The sequence below is a fragment of the Pteropus alecto genome, unplaced genomic scaffold (genome assembly GCF_000325575.1).
Source record: "Pteropus alecto unplaced genomic scaffold, ASM32557v1 scaffold185, whole genome shotgun sequence".
Lineage (NCBI taxonomy): Eukaryota > Metazoa > Chordata > Mammalia > Chiroptera > Pteropodidae > Pteropus > Pteropus alecto.
Genome location: NW_006438088.1, coordinates 7,950,978 through 7,975,940, shown reverse-complemented (window position 1 = coordinate 7,975,940; position 24,963 = coordinate 7,950,978). Strand labels below are relative to the sequence as shown.

General features: G+C 35.9%; 1 protein-coding gene across 6 annotated transcripts in view; it reads right to left on the bottom strand.

Moving 5' to 3' along the window:
- The window catches only part of REPS1 (RALBP1 associated Eps domain containing 1), a 71,678-nt gene extending 46,721 nt beyond the window's left edge, over window positions 1-24,957 (bottom strand). For all 6 annotated transcript variants that reach the window (XM_006915367.3, XM_006915368.3, XM_025049281.1 and 3 more), the window contains exon 1: window positions 24,740-24,957. In XM_006915367.3, the coding sequence (XP_006915429.1) occupies window positions 24,740-24,892 (153 nt within the window). In that variant the 5' untranslated portion in view covers window positions 24,893-24,957. The remainder of the gene's footprint in view (window positions 1-24,739) is intronic.
- Window positions 24,958-24,963: the final 6 nt, after the last annotated feature.

Sequence of the window (24,963 nt, the reverse complement as noted above, 5' to 3'; positions counted from 1 at the left end):
TGAACAGACACCCCACCAAAGATGATATACAGATAGAAAACAAGAATATGAAAAGATGCCACACACGATATGTCATTAGGGAAATGTAAATTAAAACAAGATATCACTACAAACCCATTAGAATGGCCAAATCCAGAACACTGTCAGCAAATGCTGGTCAGGATATGGAACAACAGAAACTCTCATTACTTCTGGTGGGAATACAACATGGTACAGCTGCTTTGGTGATTGCTTACAAAACTAAACACACCCTTTACATACCATACAGCAATCATGCTCCTAAAGGAGTTGAAAACTTACGTCCTCACAAAAAAAAAAAAAAAAAACCAGCACACAGATAAAACAGCAGCTTTATTCATAATTACCCAAATTTGGAAGAAACCAAGATAGGTGAACGGATAAATGAAATGATTCGGTCACAAAATGGAATGCTATTTAGTCTTAAAAAAAATGAACTATCAAGCCATGAAAAGACCATAATGAGGAATCTTAAATGCATATTACTAAGTGAAATAATTCAATCTGAAAAGGATATCTACTGTATGATTCCAAATATATAACATTCTGGAAAAAGGAAAACTACGGAAACAATAAATGGATCGGTAGCCACCAGGCATTAGAGGAGGGGAGAATGAATAACTGGAGCACAGAGGATCTTTAGAGCAATGGAAATGATGGATACACGTCATCAGTATACATTTGTCCAAACCCACAGAATATACAAGACCAAAAGTGAACCCGAATGTAAACTACAGACTTTGGGTGATTGTGTCGTGAACCACTCTCGTGGAAGTTATGCATGTGTAGGGGCAGGGGTACATGGGAAATCTCTGTACCCTCAGCTCAATTTTGCTGTGAATGTTATACTGCTCTACTAAATAAAATCTATTTTTGTGAAAAAGGCACAGGCTCATATTCTCAACTGAGATTAACAGAACAAGAAATGAGCAGGTAAAGTTTCAAAGATGAGAAACTAAAACTAACAAAATTTTGGCAAAGAGAGGAAGAGAAGTAACTTAAATAAGTACAATCCTTATTTACTACCGACAGGATAATGTCTAAATTGATAAACCAAGATAAAGTGAGATTTTTAAAAAGTATGTAAGTAATCATCAAAGAAATAGTTGAATAAGTTCAAAGTGGTTTCTGTAAGAAACAACACCAAGCATAGAAAAAGAAAAGGAGAGGAAACTGTTACTGGCCAAGTAGCCCAACAAAGTGCAGAGTTGTAATTCAAATTTGTGCCTTTATTCTTCAACCAAGACATATCTATGTCCATTGTCCTTTTCTAAGGATAATGTCAGCTTCCTCTGGGCAAGTATCTTCAATAAATCCTAAAGCGTGTCTTATAGTCCAGAGTGCCTAGTACACATGACAATGAAAGAGTAAATTCATGAGGAAGGTTCTCAATCCTTTGTTCAGAACATGAGGGACGACAGAATACTAACAACAACAAAGGTGTATGGAAGTTATTTCTTATTTGAGATGAGAAAAGACCAAAGTAAGTAGATGTCAAATTACATATTTGAGCTTGAATCCATGAGCTAAATCACAAATATAAGAACTTAAAAAAACAAAGAGAGATACAGTGAAACTATACATTATACTGAGAATCACACTAGCAAGCTGTCAATATTATCTCCAAAAGGAAATTTTATAAGTTTAATATAATAAAATATAATAGAAGAGCTTCCTTTATCATTATCAGGTTAAAAATGAGTGACTCCACTAGATTCATTTTTATTAACATTCTTCAGTTTAAGTGGGACTGGGTTGGTGGACATGCTGGCTATATTTTTTGATGGCTTAAAAGCCAAGGCAGCCTGGTCTACCTATATTCACAACACTGGCTAGCAAGTCAGTGTAACTTTTATTGTTTCACTAACTTGTTGGACTAGTTCCTACACCTCCCTGTGACTCACTAGCTTTACTAATATGGGAATACTTGTAATGGACAGAAATTAGAAGAAAGTAGGGAACAATTATACTGACTACCTATTATTAGGAAGGCTATTTACTTATTATCCTACTTAATGTTCACAACAATCCTCTGTTTGCTACCATTATCCCGTTTGTAGGAAAGGAAATAGGCTAATAAGTGGCAAAGCCAGGATTCAAAGCCAAGTTAGTCTGAGTCCGAAACCTCTCTATTCCCAGCTGCCTCCAAGGCACAGCTTAACAGAATGCTTAACAATGGCATGCTTATGGAGCAGTAGTTCTAAAGTGTATTCCAAGGAACATCAGTCAAGTTAAAGGCTCTGTAGTGGAATAAATTGAGATATGTTATGTGAAAGTCCCCTTGGAGACTTCACCACATATTTTTAGCCCATAAGAGGCAATAAAAAAATCCTACAGTTTAGGAACGAACATCCCCTCACCGCCGCCCACTGCCTTTGTTGTTTAGTAGCTATTAAAATGCTTCAGGACTAATGGTCCACAAATCAGATGCCCTGTATAACACATTTTGAGAGTCAATGTTGTAGACCCTGGAGTTCTCAAACTCTTTGGTCTTAGGATCCCTTACACATGCTTAAAAAAATTGTTGAGGACTTCTCCAAAGCTTTTGTTTTTATGGGTTATATTTATTCACATTTACCATGTTAGAATTTAAACTAGGAAAAAATCTGAAATATGTATATATGAATTCACTTAAAAAACAAGAATAATCCTATTTCACGTAACATAAAATTTTATAAAAATATTTCCAAAATTTTTCAAAAAAATCAAGTGAGAAGGGTTATTTTATATACATGAAAATTTTCTTAATGTCCAACTTAAGAGAAGGTTCTCATATCTGCTTCTGTTTTTGATTTATTGCAATGTCACTTTAAGAGGATACTCACACTTAGTCTTTTCAGATTATTCTGATACTATTTTTTGATACAACAACAAAACTCAACAAGTGGTAGTTGTTTAACAGTTAGTTGCAATATGGAATCTGAAGCTACATCAATAACTTTTTTGCATACTCATACTAAAATCCATTGGTGTACCTGGCACAATAAACCCTGTGCTGGTCATTTATAAACTATTGGTTCACTGAGTTATGCAGATCTTCCAAATGTTGATGCATTTATAAAATATTAAAAAATAACTGTTTTTTGTTTGCCACTTTAAAAAAAAATTATTTATTTAAATTAGTTTCAAGTATACAGTACATTGGTTAGACATCTATATACAGTTCATAAAACGATCTCTCCAATTCCTCCCTCCCTCCTCTGGCCCTCCACCTAGCCATCATATTAATGCTAACTGCATTCCCTCTGCCATGCTCCCCTGTGACCAACTATCAACTACTAACTGTACTTCTTTAACCCTTTACCCCGTTCTCCCAGTCCCCCAACCTCCCTCCCCTCTGTCCATTACCAAATTGAAAAATCACATTGTTAATATCACCACTGATCAAAAAAGTCATTAAATATTGGGAAGCAGTCAAGACCATGGTTACAGATAAAAGTTTTCTAAAATCCTAATATTGTCAGAAGGCTTGAATTGTATCATTAATAATAAATAAGTTATTTTCCTTTAAATGACCGTCACATTCTGTTCATTTTCAAGAAAATATCTGCCTAATACCCAAGCAAGCTGTTCCTTCAAGAAAAATGGTGTTCCATGAAAATGGATAATAGAGCTCACAACTCAATAAAATAAGAACTTTCCTCAAAAATAATCATACCTCAGTATGCAGCACAGTGCTTTATGAAATACTTCCCATATCATCACACAAAATAATAAAAAGATAATATGCTCAGAGGTTAACATTTAATAAAAAAATTTCTTCTACACATAGAACATTCTTAAGTGGAACTTGGCTTCTTCACTGCACGGCAGTAAAGAACACAATACTAGTATAGTTGGTGACACTACATTGATTTGTGCTAAGGAACCAGCAGTTTTATCCACCAACAATTTTGCACTATCAATGCAAATGTCAACACAGCAAAAAAAAAAAAAAAAAAAAGGTACATAACATTGATTATGAAAATAATTTTGACCTCGCAGACCAAGGGTCTGTAGACCCATCTTTGAGAAATGCTATTATAGAGCACATCCTCTTTTTCTATAGTGAAAATAGGGTACAGTGATAGAAACTCTCGCTTTGATGCTATTGTTATACACTCCCTGTCCTAAAGCAGACACTGAAAACACAATGTCTAAAGGTACAAACAAGTAACAAATTAGTGGAACTGGCCAGGTAGAGCCAGGCTTAGCTCACCAGAAACATAGTGAACTAAGGAGAGCAGGTGTGAAGGGAACAGCTGCTATGGAATACCTACCAAGTGATGCCACCTTCAGATTTTCCTAAAGCTAGAAATCTAGAACTTCCCATGCTGCGTTCTCATTTTTAAATGCTACTATGTACTCACAATTTTTAAAAAATATGCAGACCAACTAAAACACTTGGACCACCTATCTACACATTCCAGCCCAGAGGGTGTTCTATATTTAATACTAGAAAAATAACAATAAAATAGTTAATGGCAAACACTGCAAAAATGTCCCTTCAAGTCCTCTAGCAAGCAGGGTAGAAAAAGAAGATGAAATCAAGTTTCATGAAAGATAATCACATACACAGGCATTATTATATATTAAACTGTGTTACTTATATAATGGTCTTAGAGTGTTTCAACGCAGAAAAAATTATTCTCAGTCCATCAATGAATCATTATATAATGGCTTTATATAAGATCTTGTTATCTGGCAAAGTGACTCAAGGTATTGAGACAACTAAAGAGTAATTAAGGAAATTAATTCAAAGAAAATGAATTATATCATTCTTCACTGGTGTGTCAGTCAGGTACAGTCCTCACATACGCATTCTAACAGTATAAATAATACAAGAATTCTACAATACTTCTTCCTCTTTTCCTTCAAGTCAAGATTGCTCCTGCTTCGGGGACTTTGTGCTTGCTATATCCTCAAGTGTGTTTTCCCCTCAGATCTCTGCTTGGCTGGCTTCTGTCATTCAGGTCTCAGTTCAGAGGCCATCCTTGGGCACCTACTGTTTGTTTATTTACTGTCAACACCTCTCAAAATAATGAAACTCAAGAGAATGAGGAAGACTTCTTATATTCCCAGCACCTAAAACAACTCCTGATGCACAGTAACAATACATTTGTTGGCTGGATGAAAGAATGAAATATTCTTTACTGCAGTCTCTTTCCACTCCTATACAGACTACCAGATTAAAAATCCTACAGTACAGCCCCAAATAATGTTTATATTTTAAAATCAAACTTTTAAAGCTAGCACTCAAGACTCTCCATAATATAGCCCCAAATTTCCTTCCCTGTCTTACTTCATACTTCTCCTATCTCCATACTTTTGCTTTACTCTCTCACCGTAACACTTTCTGATCTATGTCCGCCTATTAAAATTACACCCTTCTTTCCCAAGCCACTCCCTTGCCCTGTAACATTTTCTATCCTTCCTACCCCATAAGCAAATGGTTTTTTCTTTCTTTGTACTAATACTCCAACTTCTCCCATTTGAGTTATCTGTGTAATGATGTTAACCACACGACACACTCCCTACACCCTGTCTTTCCACTAAGCTCTTTGCGGGTAGAGACTATAACTTAGTCATCCTGGAATCCCCTGCAAGACCTGGCACTGTACTGTGCACGAGGCAGGCACTTAATGCTGAAAAGAATCTTACCTTCATGGTGCCCACACTCTCCTGATTTACCAAATTCATTCTGTTAAACGGTCTTCATGAGAATTATATCTTTCTTACTTGGAAAGGTAATTGCTTTAAAAATTAAATATTTTCTAATAATAAACATTGTTTGCTTTGTCCAAGGTAGTTTAGATTATATATGATCCATGCACACTTATATATCACATTCACCACTGCAATACATTGTGGCAGGTCAAGAAATAAAGTCAATGGCAAAGACAATAGGAAGATACATCAGAGCCCAGTCATTCCAATGACTTAATTTTCTTTCAAGCACTGCTGTCAACAGAGTATGTTTAGCTTGTTTACAAGCTATGTGGACACACTATTCTCTAGTATTTTCCTTTGTTACAAAAACAAAGCAAACAGCCCAACAAACAAGTGAGTAACTCACATCCATTACTGCACTCATGAAACATTTTTGCATTCCTAAGTGACTTTAGCTTTCACTTAGTGACAAACACCACTGCCAATTTCCTTACTAAACACAGGTCTAAAATGAAATGCAATCTTAGCAACATTTTGAGATACTCAGCAGCTGTACTAAAGCAAATAACTCATTTTCACTACATTATTTTCTTATCCAAAACCTTTAATGCTTATTGCTTTGCTTACATAACTCAAATGATCTTTGATTTCAAGCCTGCTGTTCAAGATCACATTATTCTTTACTTTTTCCTAAGATCTGCTCTTAACACTTAATGTAAATAAAGATTATTTTCTTCCTTTCAATCATACCCTCATGTATAACCTCCATTTCACATTTTAACCACTGTCCTATCACAGCTAAGGATGACTTTTCCAAGTCTTTCCTCAACAGTATCCTTGGGTAAAGTAAGAAACTGTACACATTGTTATGTTGACAAATGGCATACATTAATTTACTGACCACCTCGAAAATAAGAAATGTATAAAATTTGTCATAATTACTATAACTAAATGGCAATATCAGACTTTTTTTGAGCCCTTACCATATATCAAGCAATGAAGTATTAGACAAGTATTAATCCCATTTCTACACTACAAGTATTTGTAAAAGTTACATTTTTCAATAAATACCAAAAAAAAACCCCACCCATAAATGTCTCCTATAACTTTTCAGCAGAAAAAATTCAAATATATATACTCTTTTCTCCCTAATATTATCATACAAATTTATCAAATGAACACACTATAACAAAATAGATTACTGCTCTAGGACATAGAAGCTTCATAATATTTGCAAGGCAGATTTTATTCTACCCAAGCAATGTGTTGAGTTAAATAATCAACATAAAAGAGGATCAAGGCAGATTTTTAAAGTTTATGAAGTTCTTGACTTGAATATCTGAATAGTACAGGTAGTTAAAGAGATTCCTCTTAGCAATATCTAACTCCAAATTTTTTTAACTATAAATTTTACTTCTGTTGGGCAATATAAACTCCCACTGACAGTCTACTATGATAACAGCAGTACATATAGACCAATAACTATTTTACTGCTTATAATAAGTATCATAGTCATTAGTTATCCAGATGAAAAAAACAGTTCTGACAGCTCCAAAATGATATGAAAAATGATATGACTGCCTATAATGTTTATTGCTACTTCAAGTCTTAAATTCCCAATTAAAAGAATGTTTTTGTATTATCTACATTAACAACAACAACAACAAACTTTTATAAAAGACCAAAATACAGACTAAAGATAAGGAGAAAAACAACAAAAATCCAAAAGTGGTTTAAAAAATACAAGCCATCGAAAACTTAAGCTTAAAACAGTAGTATTTGCCTTCAGAAAATATTATTGGAGTGTGGGGACGTACAATCTAGTAAAATAAATTTGGCTAGTAAACTATACTTAGAGTGACCATAAAATTTACATTCAACCTGGGACATTTGCTAGAGTGAAAGAGAGCACTATGTATAATTATACCTGGACAAGAGGCATAAGCTGGGATGGTCTCAAGCAAACACAGACTTATAACTAACTGCCCTTCTAAAACATACTTCAAGATAAATGATCCCATTTAACCAAAAAGATAACATGAAAAGCCAACATTTACAACCCGTTCCCTCACAATATGCCATATTAAATATTAATTTTTGATTAAAGAGTACTATTTTTCAGAAACCAGTTACTAGTATCAAACCCGTTTTCTTACTTGGAGGCCTGACTATGTTAGAGCCACAGCAACTTCTACTTAATGAAAAATTTTTTTAAATAATACTAGTTAAACATCTAAACACTGTGGGTCAGCCATCATTCTAAGCACTTTATAAATTAGCTCATTCAGTCTTCATAGCAGGAACTTTTCTCCCTTAAAGACAGGGAATTTTATCCCAATTTTATAGATGAGAAAACTAAAGCACAGAGAAGGTAAGTAACCCACTGCAAGGTCAAAGCAAGTTGGGAAGCTGAGTATCCCATCCAGAACGTGTTCTTTCTTACTGCACTGTCGCCACTATTGCTCTTTTAGTGGAAGGTCTGGGATCCCACAACTTTTCATTAACATACAGAACAAAGTGGAGTTCTGATGTGCTGCAATCAGTGAACAGAATCAGAATAGGTTTAAGCACTTGTGATAGAATTTCTGGCACATAGTCTTTATCAGTGGTCAGGAGGAAACAAACATGGGCCTGAGAAATTTCTATTGTTTGTGATAAAGAGAAATCTATTTATTTCACTGTTATTATAATGTTCTAATCTGTGCTATGGGCTATTGCATATTATTACAGGGTGAAGACGATGACAATGATGATTATGACAACAGTTAACATAAATGGTATATATACAACGTGTCAGATACTGTGGTAGTGTTCCACATTCAGTAACATATTAACTAATATAATCATCCTAACAACCCTAAGAAGTAGGTACTGTTTTATAGGTGAGAAAACTGACATGCTGGTAAACATGCTCAAGGACACAGCAAGAAACAGACTTGGATAGAAACCCATGTTCTTTACAACTGCTTTATTCAAAAAGGGATCATATCTGCCAAAGGTAAATTCAAATAATAAATTGTATTATAAGTTCTACTATGTTATATCATAAAACAAGAGCTGTTAGTTTTTGATGGGTAGGCCACAAAACCAAATTTTGATAATTGCTTGCTATGTGAATATAGGTTAAGTCACATATCTCAAGTTTCCTAAACAAAATGAAAGGGTTGGATTCTACTTCTGAGATCTTTTCTAGAGCAAATATTTCTCTGAATACAAATTTCATTGTTTATTATATATAATTATAACAAACTACCATCTGAACATATCATAGATTATTAGCTATGTGGCCTCTTTAAAAAATGACACAGATGTATATTTAAATATGAATTGTTATGATGAACAAAAATATAAGTAGTTAAATTCACTGTTCTGTGGATTTAAGTGGGAATAATTCATTTACAAAATCTTGTCCTGTAAATCTAGCTCCAAAGGAACAATATCTGGTATGAAATTCAAGTTATCAGTAGAGTATTTTTATTCTGAGTACTTTATCATATTTTTGTGTTAAATATTTGATAATGAAAAACTTTCTGTACTCTAGCTTTTTATTATGTCTTAGAGTCAATCTTCCCTCTGGAGGAAGAGTATCAATTTAATTAAAGTAAAATTGGCAAATAATTTGGCTTAACATATTTATAACTTAACATTTTAGGAACCCACAAAACAAAAAACACTATTTGTCCTAAAACCAGGTGTATCTTATAGAATAGATAAAAACTGAAGAACAAAAATAGTGCTAAATATAACCATGCAACTAATATGAACCCATGATACTATCTTAAAGAAATGTTGTTAAATTATATATATGTACAAATGTCAAATGTTCTGTGGTATTTTACTCAATTAGAAAATGCTATAACATATAGAAATTCAATATTAGCCTCCTCAGTCCCTTGAGGTTTGCTAGTCCTTTGAATTTCTTTAATCACATGCTGCAGTAATTTTAGGGTATAGGCAGCTTGCAGTAGCTTTGCTGAAGACCTCTTTATTCTCCCTTGCTGATTTATCATGATCTCAGTACATCGATGCTTTACACTCATTAGGTGTTTAATTAACCTATACAAATATCACAAAACACCCTCCATCCCCAACTCAGAATAAGAACAAAGAAAAAAGCCTTAGGATCTTCCAAAATGCTACTTTCTTTCTGTGGAAATAATAAGAGTAACAGCTACATAGCGGTAATCCACTAATACAGTACTAGGCACTATTACAGGCATTTTATGAATTAGTTTAGTCCTCAAAACAATCACATGAGGCCGGTGCTATATTATTCCCAAAATGCAGATGAAAATACTAATGCCCAAAGAAACTAAGGCCCAGAGCAGTTAAGTACTTGCTCAAGGGTAAGACAGTTTAAGCATTAAACTGAATCCTTAAAATTCTATGAAAGATTTTTAGTTGACTAAATATGGAAATAAAACCAAATTGATAATGAAAAAGCTACCATTTATCAAATGGTGCATTAGTACTTATATATATATAAGACAATCCTCAAACAACCCTCAAAAGTAAGCATTTTATTCATTTTACAAATCAAAATAGGGAGGCAAAGAGAAAGTTCTTGCTCAAAGTCACAGACTAGAAATCAGCAGGGCAGCCAAAGTATGAGCCCAGTGAAACTCCAAAGCCTGGCTTTTTCCATTATGCCAGTGTTTCCCAAACTTCAGACAGTTGCACACACCTTACAAATTCTGCCATGTCCATGGGCCACTTGTGCTACTACATTCCTGATAATTCTTCTTTAGATCAAGACTTTTTAAAAGTTAAATTCATTTTAAATGGAACTTGTATCATGATATTAATGGAAAATAAGTATCACCTGAAATAAACAGAAGATAAAAATAATAAATTCAATAAAAACGAAACTTATTTAATTTCAGCCAAATGCCATGGTCCGCAAAATCTGCTCATGGTTATATCAAGGCCTACCTGGTTCTTTATTAAAAGAGTAATGTGCTGGAAAGCTGTTAAAAACTTACAAGTACCAATCTGAAACTTCCTCCTTAATCAGATTTGAAAAATAACAGAAAAGGGAATAAGCTCTCTATGTGCTTTCACATCTTGTTGAGTACATATTCCACACTTTGGGAAACAAATCATAAGGCTGCTCTACTGCCTTTCCCCCTTAATTCAAGTATGTAGCCATGTCTGCAATCTTTCTGACTGTGAAAATCAATCTCACATTTTCAAGAATGCTCAAATACAAAAAGGAGCCAGAATGGTTATTATAATTAGCACTAGAAGGAATGCCCCCTCAAAATGTTCTCCTCTTACGAATTCACATTGTTCAAAGTATATAGTGGGCCCTGGTAGACACGCAAAGTTCTAACACACATCCTCTGTTCTCAAGGAACTTCTAACCTAGTTGTAAACATAATATACAACAGAAAAAGACAGGCCATGATATCAGGCTATAATCTTACACATCAAAATGGTTAGTGTCTTGACTGAACACTAGTTTTGTTATCAGATGGAGCTGGATTTGAATCTCTGCTTGTGTCAAGCATGTAGCCTCTGGAGCCCCAGGTTTCTCATCTATAGAACAGAAATAATACCTATTCCTAAATTTAAATTTAAACATATGTCAAACTGCTCAATGCCTGGCCCATAATAAGTGCTAAATAATTACTGCCTAGGAATTAAACAGAGGCTACTATGGGTTAAAAGTTTTTTTTTGGGGGGGGGGGGCAGGGAGCCTGATCTGGACTCTAAAAAAATGGGATGGTTTCTGGTAAGGGAAAACAAGATAGGCATAAATGGGGGGGGGAGGGTGGATGGGAGCAAGTCAAAGCAGAGATTGTAGTGATGACTAGGCAGTAAACTGGACAAAGCTCGATGGTAAGGGTTCTAAATGCCAAATTAATCTTTACTGAGCATTTCTGGAGTGTCGCATCAAGTTTTAGAAATTTGCTTACCAGTTCTTTAGCAATTACAGAAAAGCTAGCTAAGATTTAAGAGGGTACTGCAGTAGTTTAGCAACAAGGTGGTCAGAGCTTGGATGAGTAATTCAAAGGACAGAAAAGGATGATTAGCTGAGACTTTTCACAAAAAATGAAATCTGAAGGACTCTGTAGGCTGGATAAAAAGAAAGGAGAAATTAAAGCTGACTATAAACAAGAGAAAGAGACAGTGAGAAGACAGATGCTAAAGATATATAATAACATAATAATTTACTATCATGGTGAACAAAAAGAGATAATATCCAGCAGGAAGTAATTCAGTGTCAATTGCAAGGAAGGTAGTAAAACAAAAACCTAAGAAAAGGTTACTGGATATGCTGACTAGGATAAAAGTGAACTTTAACAATATCTTTAAAAAGCGAGGTAGGGGAGTAAAAAAGTTAGATTACTGGTGCTTAAGGAGTAGGCAGGGTATAGGCAGTAGAGAAGAAATATGTATGGGTCATTTGTTATTTGGCAGTAAAAAGAAGAGAACTAGAAGGAGAGCAAATGGGTGTGCAGGGTCAAATGAATAACATAGAAAGCAAAAAGGAACACTGCAGAAAATAACCACGATACAATACAATTAGTAACTATGACAATTCTGTTTTTGCCATTTGTTAGTGCAAGTAAGAAATACTAAGTTTGGATTCACTCCAGAATCAAGTCTTAGGAGGAATCCGTGTTAATGAGATTAGGGAAGTAAAAAGATTTCTATCTTGAGGGGTTCAAAACTGCGGGTAGTAATAGAAAATCTAACCATAAGCTCCACTCCCCCTGATTATTAAATCTTTAGCTTTTCTAAGGCAGGGACAGAATATAGCAGGTCCTTACATTTCAAAAGTTTCACATCTGCAGTTTTTACTATTCCTGGAGAGTTTTATGGACCATGACAAGTAGTATAATCTGTAATTTTGACGTGGCACAATACTTAATGACCTGTTCTAGGGAATGTGTTAGCCCTGTGTGACATAGCACGTTAATGTGCCCAGCACCTTCATCTCTACATGGATTTGTGATCTTCCACTTTCAGCCAGGTACACCGGAACTCGACAGAAGTTGTGCTTTATTACATTTTATAAAAGAATACATTCTGCCAAGATATCCAGATTCTACCATAATTTATTTCTACAGTTGGGGGAAAGAAGGTTCTGAAAGAGGAGGAGGGAAAACTGACAAAGTCGGTCAACAAAGCAGCAAAGTCAGAGCTCAGAGAATTCTGAGCTATTTGTTCCTGTTCTTGCCTCCTCCTTCTCTTTCCATGCCCAGAATGTTGATTGGGGTGGGGACAGAGTACCCTTAGTGCTAGCAGTGGAACATCCAAGGTTGCAAGTTTTGCCATCCTCACTTTTTACTTCCCTGGGTGAGGAGCCCAGAATTGCTTTAATTCATCATTCCAATCACTTCTGTGAATGCAGAGCAATCGAGGGCTGAGCAAGTGGCTTGCCCTAAAAAGTTGGCTATATTTTCTAAAACATCTACTATGTGCTTTTGCTCCTCTAGGCACTATGAGGTAATAAAACAAACCTGAATTTTATTCAGTTTGCTTACAATATTCTTGGGATGTAAATATACTGGAAAAGCAGTTAAGCAACAACATAAATGAACAAAAAGCAAAATACATACAAAAGGATGGGCAAATGAAAATCTCCGAGGGAGGGTGAAGTTGTTCAAATTAGATTCCCAAAGCCTACAGAAACGAAGTAACATTTTGAAAAAGGGGAGGATGGAAGCCTGCAATTTGGGAAAGGGTATTGCAGATGAAGAAAGTAACATGATGAAAAGAAACTGATAAAGAGCAAGTAACTGTGAGGAACAGAAAGCAGATTTGCTGGGTTGGAACACAAAGTGCATGTTACAAGAAAAATCAGAAACAAGACTGTGAGATGTGGGAGTGAGTTGGTAGATAACTTAAGGCCAGGTAGGAATGACTATTCATATTTGATATGCTTTCCCTATTGCCATGGATTTTAAGAGAATGGTATGTTTTCTCTCCAGAAGAGTCAACTAAATTAAATTAGAAACTGCTGACTCATTTCTTTATTTAAATTACTTGTCCATCACTACTTGTTCCCTTTCAAGTGCAAGAATTGGAAATTATACTTCTGAAGGGCAGAAAAACTCATGTTCGCTACTAAAGTGAACTATGATATCTTTAAAAAATTAAGAGAACAGCCTTGAGGTACAGTACACTAAACAAAAATTAACAAACAAGTGTTGGTGAGGAAATAGAGAAAAGGGAAGCTTTGTGCATGGTGGTGGGATTGTAAATTGGTGCAGTCACTATGGAAAACAGCATGGTGGTTCCTCAAAAAAATTAAAAATAGAACTACCATATGACTCAGCAATTCCACTTCTGGGTATTTATTCCAAAGAAATCCAATATTAATTCAAAAAGATATACGCACCCCTATGTTCATTGCAGCATTATTTGCGATAGCCAAAATATGGATAGGCAACCTAAGTGCCTATCAATAGATGACTGGCTAAAGAAATTGTGGTACATGAATACAATGGAATATTACTCGACCATAAAAAAAAAAATGAAATCTTACCATTTGCAACAACATGAATGGACCTCAAAGGTATTATCCTAAGTGAAATAAGTCAGAGGTCTCACTTAAATGTGGAATCTAAAGAACAGAACAAACAAGCAAAATAGAAACAGACTCATAGGTACAGGGAACAAGCTGATGGTTGCTATACAGGAGGGGGTTTGCCAGGAAGTGAGGTGGAAAAGGTGAAAGGATTACGATGCACAAATTGGTAATTACAAAATAGTCATGGGGATGTAAAGTATAGCACAGAGAATATAGTCAAAAATGTGGCAATAACTATGTATAGTGCCAACTACGCTAGTCAGGGGGATCACTGTGTAAATTTTATAAATGTCTAACTGCTATGCTGTACACCTGAAACTAACATAATATTGAATGTCAATTGTAACTGAAAAAGCAAAAAGGCAGGGAAAGGTGAAAGGGAATAAGAAGTTCAAACTTCCAGTAAGCAAAAGAAAAAAGGCGGGGAAAGGTGAAGGGGAATAAGAAGTTCAAACTTCCAATAAGTCATAGGGATGTGGTGTGCAGCACAGGGAATATAGTCAATATTATTGTGATAGCACTGCAAGGTGTCAGATGGTTGCTGGACTTATCATGGTGATCAATTCTTTAGGTATACAAATGAAGAATAACTATGATCTACACTGAAACTAATACAATATTGTATGTTAAGTTATACTTTAATAAAAATCTTTTTTAAAAGTTATTAAAATGAATGCTCACTGTATCTTACTACAGTTAACTCAACAACTTCAAAAGTATTAGCCACTATATTAACAGTCTAACAGGAAGATCTGGTCTCAGAGGTTCCATCATTGTTCAAAAAGGCTCATTCATTGGCATTTTGAATTTTATAAGTGGTATAAAAATGAAGAGGTTAGGCTAGGACTCATCAATGTACTGATGAGAAGTGAAGCCCTAAAGTACCAATCAACCAGTCCGATGTTTGGGGTGCCTATCATGAACAGAGTAACATGAGATAAACAAAGAAAGATAAGCTAACGCTTGACTTCAAGTTGCTTGCCATCTATCAAGGAAAATATACACATATGTCTAAAAGTACAGTTGTATATAAGTGCAAACATGCGGAACAGTGTGGGAAGATTACAGAAGGGTTATCTGGTTAAGATGATTAGGGAATAGTTCAAGGAAGAAGTAGGATGTCAAATTGCAACAAAATAAAACATGAGTGGTAGTTTTTTATAGTTTTTAAATTATTGTTTCAAATACCTTTCTAATTCCATGAAAGACAATACACAATACAATCTTATAGAGATGTTTCTTGATGATTCAGATTATTTAGACAAAATTTAATCTGAGATAAAAATTATGAAGAAAACCAAAGGACTAGAAAAAAATGAGTTAGTTTGCAAATATCTCAATATAGAAAAGAAACTCATCATGAGAACAACCATACAATCTGTACATACTCTTTTGTGTCTGGCTTCTGTTACTTATGTTTTTGACATTCATCTTTATTGTAGCATTTATCAGTAATTGTTCCTACTTGTTACAAAACAGTATTCCATTCTGTGGATATACCATACTTATCCATTCACCATTTGATGGATATTTGGACTGTTTTTCAATTTCTGACTATGGTGAATAATGCTGCTAACAGACATTCATACTTCATATGCATATGTTTTCATTTCTCTTGGGTAGCTTTCCACGAGTGGAATTGCTGGTTCATATGGTAAGCATATATTTAACTTTTTAATAGCCAAACTGTTTTTCAAAATGCCCATACCATTTACATTTCCAAGAGCAACGTATAAGGATTCTAGTTTCTCCACAATACCAATACTATTACCTTGTCAGTCTTTTTAATTACAGCCACTGAGATGAGTGTTTGATAGCACATCACTGTAGTTTAATTTTCACCTCCTTAATGATGAATGATGTTGAACATCTTTTCATATGCTTACTGGCCATTCATTCTTTTGGTAAAATATCTATTAAAGTCTTTTGTCCATATTTTAAGTAATTATTTTTATAATTGAGTTAAGATTTCTTTATATAGTCTAAAGACTTTTACCATAGTTTTAATATGCAAATATTTTCTGCCTGTCTGCAGCTTATCTTTTTACTTTCTTAAATATCCTTGGAAGTGTAAAACTTTAAAAAAAATTTTAAGGAAATCCAATTTATCAGTTTTTTCTTTTACAATTCATGCTTTTCTGTCATATTTAAGAATTCTGCCTAACATAGGTCACAAAGATTTTCCTTATGTTATCACCTAGAATTTTTATATTTCAGATTTTATAATTAAGTCTGTATCTACTTTGAGATAATTTTTTGTGTATAGGATGACATTTATACAATATATCTAAGTCCATTTTTTAAAACATACAGAAAGATATCTAATTGTCCCAGCACCGTCTGTTGAAAAGACTATCCTTCCCTGTTGAACTGTCCTTGTACGAGTGATCATACATACAAGGGTTCACTTCTGTATCTGCAATTCTGTTCCATTAATCTACATGTTTATGCCAACCATATGCTCTTAATTTTAGACTACAGTTGTTTTAAAATTAGGTAGGGTAAGTCTCCTATTTTGTTTGCTTTCAAAAATTTTTTGGCTATTCTAGGTCCTTAGCATTTCCTTATAAATTTTAGGATCAGCTTGACAATTTTTACAAAAAAAAAGTGTACTGGGATATTGACAGGGATTTTGTTGAATCTACAGATCAAGTTGGGAAGAACTGCCATTTTAACAGCATTCAATCTTCCAATCTAATACGGACTGTCTCTCCATTTGTTTAACTCTTCCTTAATTTTTCTCAATATTTTGTAGTATAAACATCTTGGTACTTCTTTTGTTAATTTTTTCCTAAATATTTTATTCCTTTAGATGCCACTGTGAATAGATTTCTTACTTTCACGTTCAGATTGTTACTCACTACTAATTAATCTTGCCTCAGTTTGTAGAAAAAGTAGATGCCATTAGACTAGAATATCCTAATTTCCCTCCATCAAATTTATATACCTACTTGATTCTATATTTATGTTCTTCCTTCTTCCCTCCTTTTAAAATTGAGGGTGATCTATTTCCTATCAAAGAACTCTCTCTGTGCAGTCATGATCCTGACCTTGTTTTCTCAAGGACTTCTCATCTGTCTTCCTTCCCTTTTGAATCCTAACAACTAAAATCATGCTGCAGTTATTTCTTATACTTAAAAAACAAAGACTTCCTTTATACCTTCATACACCTCTAGCTTCTCACCTATATTGTTTCCTCTAACAGGCAAACTTCTTTAAAGGCTATCTATTTACCCTATTTCTAGTCCTCGGCCAGCAGGTATCCACCAAGTCACTTAAATCTGGCTTCCATCACTACCAGTCCATGAAAGTGGCTCACCAAAGTTACTGATGACCTCTAGGTTGCCAAATCCAGTGGCCATATTTCTGCCCACATCTTTTCAATCTCTCAGCCAAACTCAACAGAGTTAACTATCTTTTTCTTGAAATAGTTGCATTACCAGGCATCCATGACATGATCTAATATACATTCCAATTTCCCTATAACCACTCTGGCTGTCCCTCTTAGCCTTCTTCCTTCAACTTAGAAATGTGCAGCATTCCTCAGGCTTCTACTTCTAGCCAATTCTTCTTTACTCTCTATAATCTCTTCCTCAGAGATTTCACCTATTTTCATGGTTTTAAATATCACTAATACACTGATAATCTTCAAATTGATATCTCCAAGCCAAATATCTCTGAGTTCCTTCAGAGTCATTGATCCTCTCTGGTAGATGGCTACTTGACAATCTCACAGGCTTCTCAGAATTCAAGACTGACAAAAAGAAACCCCTGAATTCACCATTATCCCTCCACCAACCAAAACAAAAAAAAACTCTCAAAAAACACATTCCCTCCCAACCATCCAATAATGGCAACTTCCAGCAATATCCTTAAGTTCCTGCCTCTCCCATATGTTCATATCCAACTCATTATCATGTCCTCCTATTTCTACCACCTAAAAATATCTTAAATATGTCCACTCCTCTCCATCCCACTGCCCTCATTAATGTAAGCCACTGTCTCCTACCTTAACTACTGTATATATACTAGCCAATCTATTTCCACTTGCCCCAGTATTCTCTTCTCTATAGGGCAGGATAATCTTTAAAATATATAGTTCAGATGATGCTGCCCCCTGAACAAAAACTTTTAGTATTTTAAAATCAAAACTCCTTACACGTTGTGTACAAAGCACTACAATATGTGGTCTCTTTCATTCTCCCCTCTTGCACATACTCCACCTTTTCATTTCCTCAAAAACATTAAGCTCTTCACAGCGTCAGGCCCTTCACCCGCTGCACCCTCTCTGTAAAATATCTCATTCTCTCTCTCTTATCCTTTGTCCGTATCTCCTCAGATAGGCCTTCCATTACGCCTAAGTAGGTCCTCATAAGTCTCTCACAATTCTCTATTAACCGCACACAGTTCTTTTCCTTTTTTTACATTAGCACAAGTTATAATTCCTGAAGGCAGGGAAGATTTCTGATTTTTCACCACTACATATACACCCTCAATATAAATAGTAACCATGAAGAAGTATTTATTGAAAATATACAAAACTGATTTAAAAAAGACATGTTCATTCAGCATTTCACAGGTATGCCTGCTCTCCCTTAAAATTTTCTTAATGTAGAGGTCCACGGATGAGCTTGACTAGATTGAAGAAAGGCTCGCAACCTCAAATTATATGCAAAATTTTGTATAACTATGTCTTCTAAGCAGATGTCCAATACGTGTGTCAGAACCTCAAAGGAATCCACAACCCAAAAGAGGTTAGGAGGAGATACACGATCTAATAAATTCTGGCTCCACCATTTAACAAGACAGACTCAAATTCAATATATAGTCAACTCTTGAAATCGAATGGAGAAGAGATGTACATTTTTTTAAAGTCTAATCCTATAGTTTATCAAATCCCAATGAAATGTGATATATGGCATTAAACTTTAAAAATATTTCTGAGCCAAACCTATTACATCCTTTTTTATGTTATGCCTATATGCATGCAACCCATCAGACATAAATTCCTTACACAGAGGTAAAGGAGAGAAAACATGAGTGAAGATACATCTATCATAGGAAAGACTACAGAAAATGAAATACATCAGGGAAAACATCAGAAATGCCAAGTCTTATCACCCATTTCAAATTCTCACTGGCCAGATATCTACCTTAAAGAAGCAAAATGGACTTTAAACGTGTTTTATAAGTTCCCTCTTGTATAGTCCATTCAGCATTCTAGGCTGAGATCTCCTCTTCAGATCTCCCAAAGAATGTAAAAGAAATCAATTCCAGTGTCAAAGTAAGGAAGCAACCAATTTCAAGTCCGTGTGCTACTTTTCTTAAGACTGTGTTTGGACAGAGTAGCCATCCCTGTACTATGACACTCTGGTCTGAAAAACCCAATCCAATCACTTCATATGCTAAGGACACCTAAACGTTAAGTGATCTTTTCAAGGTCACAAAGCTAGCTAAAGAAAGGCAGGACTGAACTTGCCTCCCGTATTTAGTGCTCGTTATACCAACCACTTACGCTCTTTTACAGTTCCATCAAAATGCTTAGCGTGAATTCCCAAAATACTAAGACTCTCAAACTGTGGGACGATGTTTTCTTTTTTTGTTTTTGTTTTGTTTAAAAGAAAAAAAAGGAAAGATAGATTAGCACAGTATGATATAGGAAAGAAAAATTTTTAAAGTAAATATGACACTACAGAAAGCCATTAAGTGTGACTTTTTTCATAAACTGTGCTTTTCAACTGTGTATAGAAAAGTGCCTTATTAAGGCAAGATTATTTTTGTAGCTTCTTATAATTATGTTAGTGGTTCAGAAATTACAAATGCAAAAAATCACTACTCCAGAATAATAAACCTGAAATTTATTTGTATTAAGTTTAAAACTTTCAAAGCATAAATGAAGCTATTTCTCTATTTTAATCCTATCACTAGAGAATAGTTGTTATAATTGAACAAATTTTAAGAGAAAGAAAATGATTTATGTTTCATTGTCACTTTCCCCCCTTTAAATTAATGTGTTATTCAAATTTTCTACCAAGATATTGCTCAACACAAACGATACAAAAGATTTTCAATCTCATTAATAGGGTACATTGCTGATAACCCTCAATAAAAGAACAGTTAGTACTAGAACCTTTTATGAAATTATGCATTCAAAGTCTACATGAAGTTTTAAAACATTTCCCAAAATAGAGGTTTTAAGTAAAAACTAAGAAAACATATTTATTAGTCTGATAAATAGCATATCTTCCCTAATCTTTAAAAAATAAACTACTTCTGGAAAAAGTGATTTTTAAGTCACTGAATATTTTCTTGCTCAGCAGACAGCAAAATTCCTCACGATTAAATCCTAAGAGCCAGATTTTTCTCCCCCCAGTCCTGCTCCTTTCTGGTGTGGAGCATAATTCTATAAAGCTTTAGCTATTCGCTTTGTCTACTGACGTACTGTCTCCAAAAACAAAGCTTAAACTCAGAACAGATTTTACTCTATTCCAAAAGAAGTGTAATGACCATCCCTTAAGATGTTTGACAGTTGTGATAATGTAAAATCGTGTGTCTATGTGCCCAGGATACCAACTACAAGAATCTTCCTATTTCTCTTAAGTGGCTATTTCAAGACATTATCACACATTAAAGTACTTACTATGTGAAGGAGAAAATCCATATTTAACTCAAAATCAAATAATTTAAATATCGACTCTTCATAAGAACTATGGGCAAAACAATCACATGAACTGTGAAAGGAAGAGCTGAGAGGTGGCAAGGAATAATGGTAAGAGAGACTCTAACAAGTTATTTCTCTGCCTATCAAGTTCCTAGTTAATAAACAATAACGATATCTACTTCACAGAGTTGTTGCAAGGATCAAATGAATTCTTGCACGAAAATTATTTGCCCAATAAAAGGAACATAATAGGCACTCAATAAATGCCAGCTCCTTCCTCCTTCAGTGCTGAACCCTGTTTTTTGTTCTCTATACTCATTCCCAGCCTTTTTTGTTCTCTATACTCATTCTCAGCCTTCTCATGACTTTTATTAACAAATGCCGAAAACTACATCAATCAAAACCCTGATGTGTATATGCACACCCACTGTGTGAGAAGCTGTCTTAGGTGAGGAGACCCCAAACACCTGAACCTCACTGTTCAGGACAGACAAATCTCCACCTGTTTCCAACTAACTCCTGGACATTTGCATTGCTATCTCAAAATGCCTGAAATCAAACACATCATTATCTCTTTAAAAATCAGGTCTTCTTCCCGCCCCTTTTTAAATTGTGAGTAGGGTCCAACAGAGAACAATCCTTGTCCTATTCTTCTCTCATCTAAATATTACCAGGTGACCCATCAAGGCCCATCAAGTCTACTTTCATAATCTCTACTGTATCTCTGGTCTCATTTTCTGTCTCTCTGCCACCACCAGAGTTCAGGTTAGGATTTCTCAATCTCCACACTACTGACATTTTGGGCTAAATAGTTCCTGTTGTGGGGGTTGTCTTGTGCATTGTGGAATGTTTAGCAGCATCTCTCACCTTTATCCACCAGAAATCAGAACTGCTCCCTCTCCCCAGTTATGACAAACAAAAATGTCTTCAGACAATACCAAATGCCCCCTAGGGGACAACATAATCGCCCTCCTCATTGCCTCTTCCCTCATCTGAGTATCACTGCAGAAGTTCCTCACCACTTCAAAAATCCACTTAGAGAATCAGTCCTCAAATTCGTCTCCAGTTTCTTCCCTCTAACTCGTGTTCCCACCCATCTCGTAAAGGCTTCCTGAAGCACAACTTTTATGAGTCATTTTTCTTATATCTACAACTCCCTGTTATCATCATAATTAGTTCAAAGCTCTCCATCCAGCCTTGATAATCTGGCCTCAATGGAACATTATCCCACAAAGCACCTCATAGAGTGGGTACCCAGCAGCCCTTCAATAACACAGACCCATTCGTCCTGCCTCTCTTCTATTCTACTCCTGTCAACCTAGTTTGGGTGCCCATTACCTGGCATCCATTCCAGACCACAGCCTCTACTCTCTTCCTCATTCATAAGTCAAAAACTATCAATGGGTCTCCAATTGTCTACTGAAATATGAAATCTCCCACCTGTTCTTTAGAGTCTTTCCTAATATGGTCTCTAACTCCATGTTGTTATCTCGAAAACATACTCTACTTTCAGTAAAACCTGACCATCTGCTGGTCCTTGAAAAAACTACACTTTCCACCTTTGGTCATGTTTTTTCTCTGCCTGGAAGTCCTCTTCATCCTACTTCATCCCTTCACACAATTTTAAAGTTCATCTGAATTAATTCAAGAAGACTTTCCTGATCATCTCCTTCATATCTCTCCTATAGCATTCACATTCTGTTTTATGTTACACAACTATATTCCTGTAGTTTACAAGGTCCCTGAGAGCTTCTTACTCCTCTTTCTATGCCCTGTAATACCTAGACCAGTGCTAAGTAGATAACTCAACATTACATGAGTTTCCTCAAAGGATTCCCACTTAGAAAGCAAGAAAAGGCCATGTTTTCAGACAATCGCAAACTCCCTTCAACAAATTAAGTCCACACTTCTCTTCTGTTTCACATTTTATATGTTAGGCCAATTTTTAAGAAAATTGCTTTCAAGTTACCCAGAATGCTATTTAAACTATATAACTGTAAGAGTTCTGCTTCAGGGAGTTCCTACAGCTTCCAACTTGTAGCTGAATTCTGAATATTTATGCTATTTAAGCTCTGCCTTTATAAAAAAAAGATAAATTTATTTTTGAATGTTAATTGAGCAAAACATGGAAATAACTTGGACTGAACATTTTTTAAGCGAAGGTTAATTAATGTTAATTTGTCTACTCTAAATAATACATTTAAAGTCCTAAAGTCTTTGCACACCTTAAAAAATGAAAGTCAGTTTATTTGAGCCCCTCTCCCCAAAAGACATAAACCAAAATGAAACATGGGAGGCTTCTCCTTAAGTTTAGTTCCTAAATGACTTGAAGGTATGTTTTGTTATCTGTACAGAAAGACCGTGTTCTGACCAGACCAAAGCCATTTAAGGAAAGTATAGTACCCCACACTGCCACCACCATTCTTTAGCAGGGTCAGCAACTCCAGGCCCTGTTTTGTAGGCCCCTGAGCTAAGGATTGTAAAAACAATATGCAACACAGAGTGTAAGTGACCAGCAAAGTCTAAAATCCTTGTCCCTGCTCAGCAGCATTAATTGGAGACTCTTAGCTGTTGGTATGTGAGACACCCAACTTTCCTCCCAAGATTTTTAAAAAGCAATATAAAACATACAAGAGTATGCAAAAAGACAGAACTCATTCAACTTAGTCATAGTTACTGCACAAGTAACTTCTAAAATAGAGGCCTGTGTGAATATTTTTATGCTTCACATAATTTTTGTTAGAACTTGACTCATTCTATAGATGAGCACATTTATGCTTGAAGAGTGAAAGTGCCTGGCCCAAAGTCATAGTGTTAGTTAACAGAGTGGGGTCTAAGGCCCAGGCCCCAAAACACCAGATTCAGTGCTTTCTGTAGCACATCATAACTATGCATTTGGCTTTAAGTTTTGGCGATTTGGAAACTGTTTCAATCATCATAATGATGAAAGCTTAAAACCTGTTTTGATATGCTATTTAGACAGACTATTACTAGCATCATTAAACAGTGATATTAATGCCCACGACATACATTGGATAAGACCTTCTAGGAAGCCCATTTTAAAAACAGATGTGATAAAGAAAGCTTAAAACTCACTATGCTTGCTCCTCTAGTGCTACAGATTGAGACAAATATACATGTCTGATTTCCAGCTGCCCAAACTTATCTCCTAACCCAAATCCACACGTTTCACCAAATGTTATTGAATGCCAATCGAAAAACTGTTGTGTTTACATCAGCCGCACGTTCTATATAAATTACGAATTCTTTTCAGATCTTGCGAACTACTAACTAGAAATTCAACTTTTTTAATCGCCCTAAGAATTTAGCTTCCTTAAAAAAAAACTGCTTTGGTTCCTATATTTGTAAAACCCACTTCATCGCGACTCTTGGTTAATTGTCACTTTGCATACTGATAACTTTACGACTTCGCAGGATCCAAAGAGTTATGTATATACCAGGAAGAGGATTCAGAGACATGTTAACAATCCAAGATCCTGAAGTTGCTCTCTTAATGTTGAAAATCACAGATTCTGAGGGGTAGCCGAGAGATACAGAACTTAGGCTCTTCAGAGATTTAAAAAAACAAAAAACAAAAACCCAGACCCCAGCCCCCACTGTATCTTTGCACGACTTTTGTCCTCTAAGAGGGACCCCCTCCCCCTCGTCCGCGGCGCAAAGGACGGCGGCCCGGGCACCTGCGGCCCCGGTCGAGGGCGGTGGAGCCGGGGGGAACCTGCCCTTCTGGAAACGGTGCCCACTTCCCGCCCCCCGGAGGCGGGCAGCTGGAGGCCCGAGCGGCCGGGGAAAGACCTCCCAGTGGCCAGCAGACCCTCGGACGCGACCGGAGGCGAGGACGGCGGCGTTACCTGCAGGACCACGTCGTTGGGCAGCTGCGCGGCCCGGAACAGCTCCAACACCCGCCCGTTGGCCGCCACCTTCTTGGTGCTCTCGATGTCGCAGTAGGAGAAGAGATCCGAGTAGTATTTCTGCTCCGCATCGCTGAGCGTTAAGCCTTCCATCTTCGCCGCCGGCTCACGGGCGCCCCGCCCCGCATGCAACACCCGGGGCCCGGCCCCACGACCCCAGGACA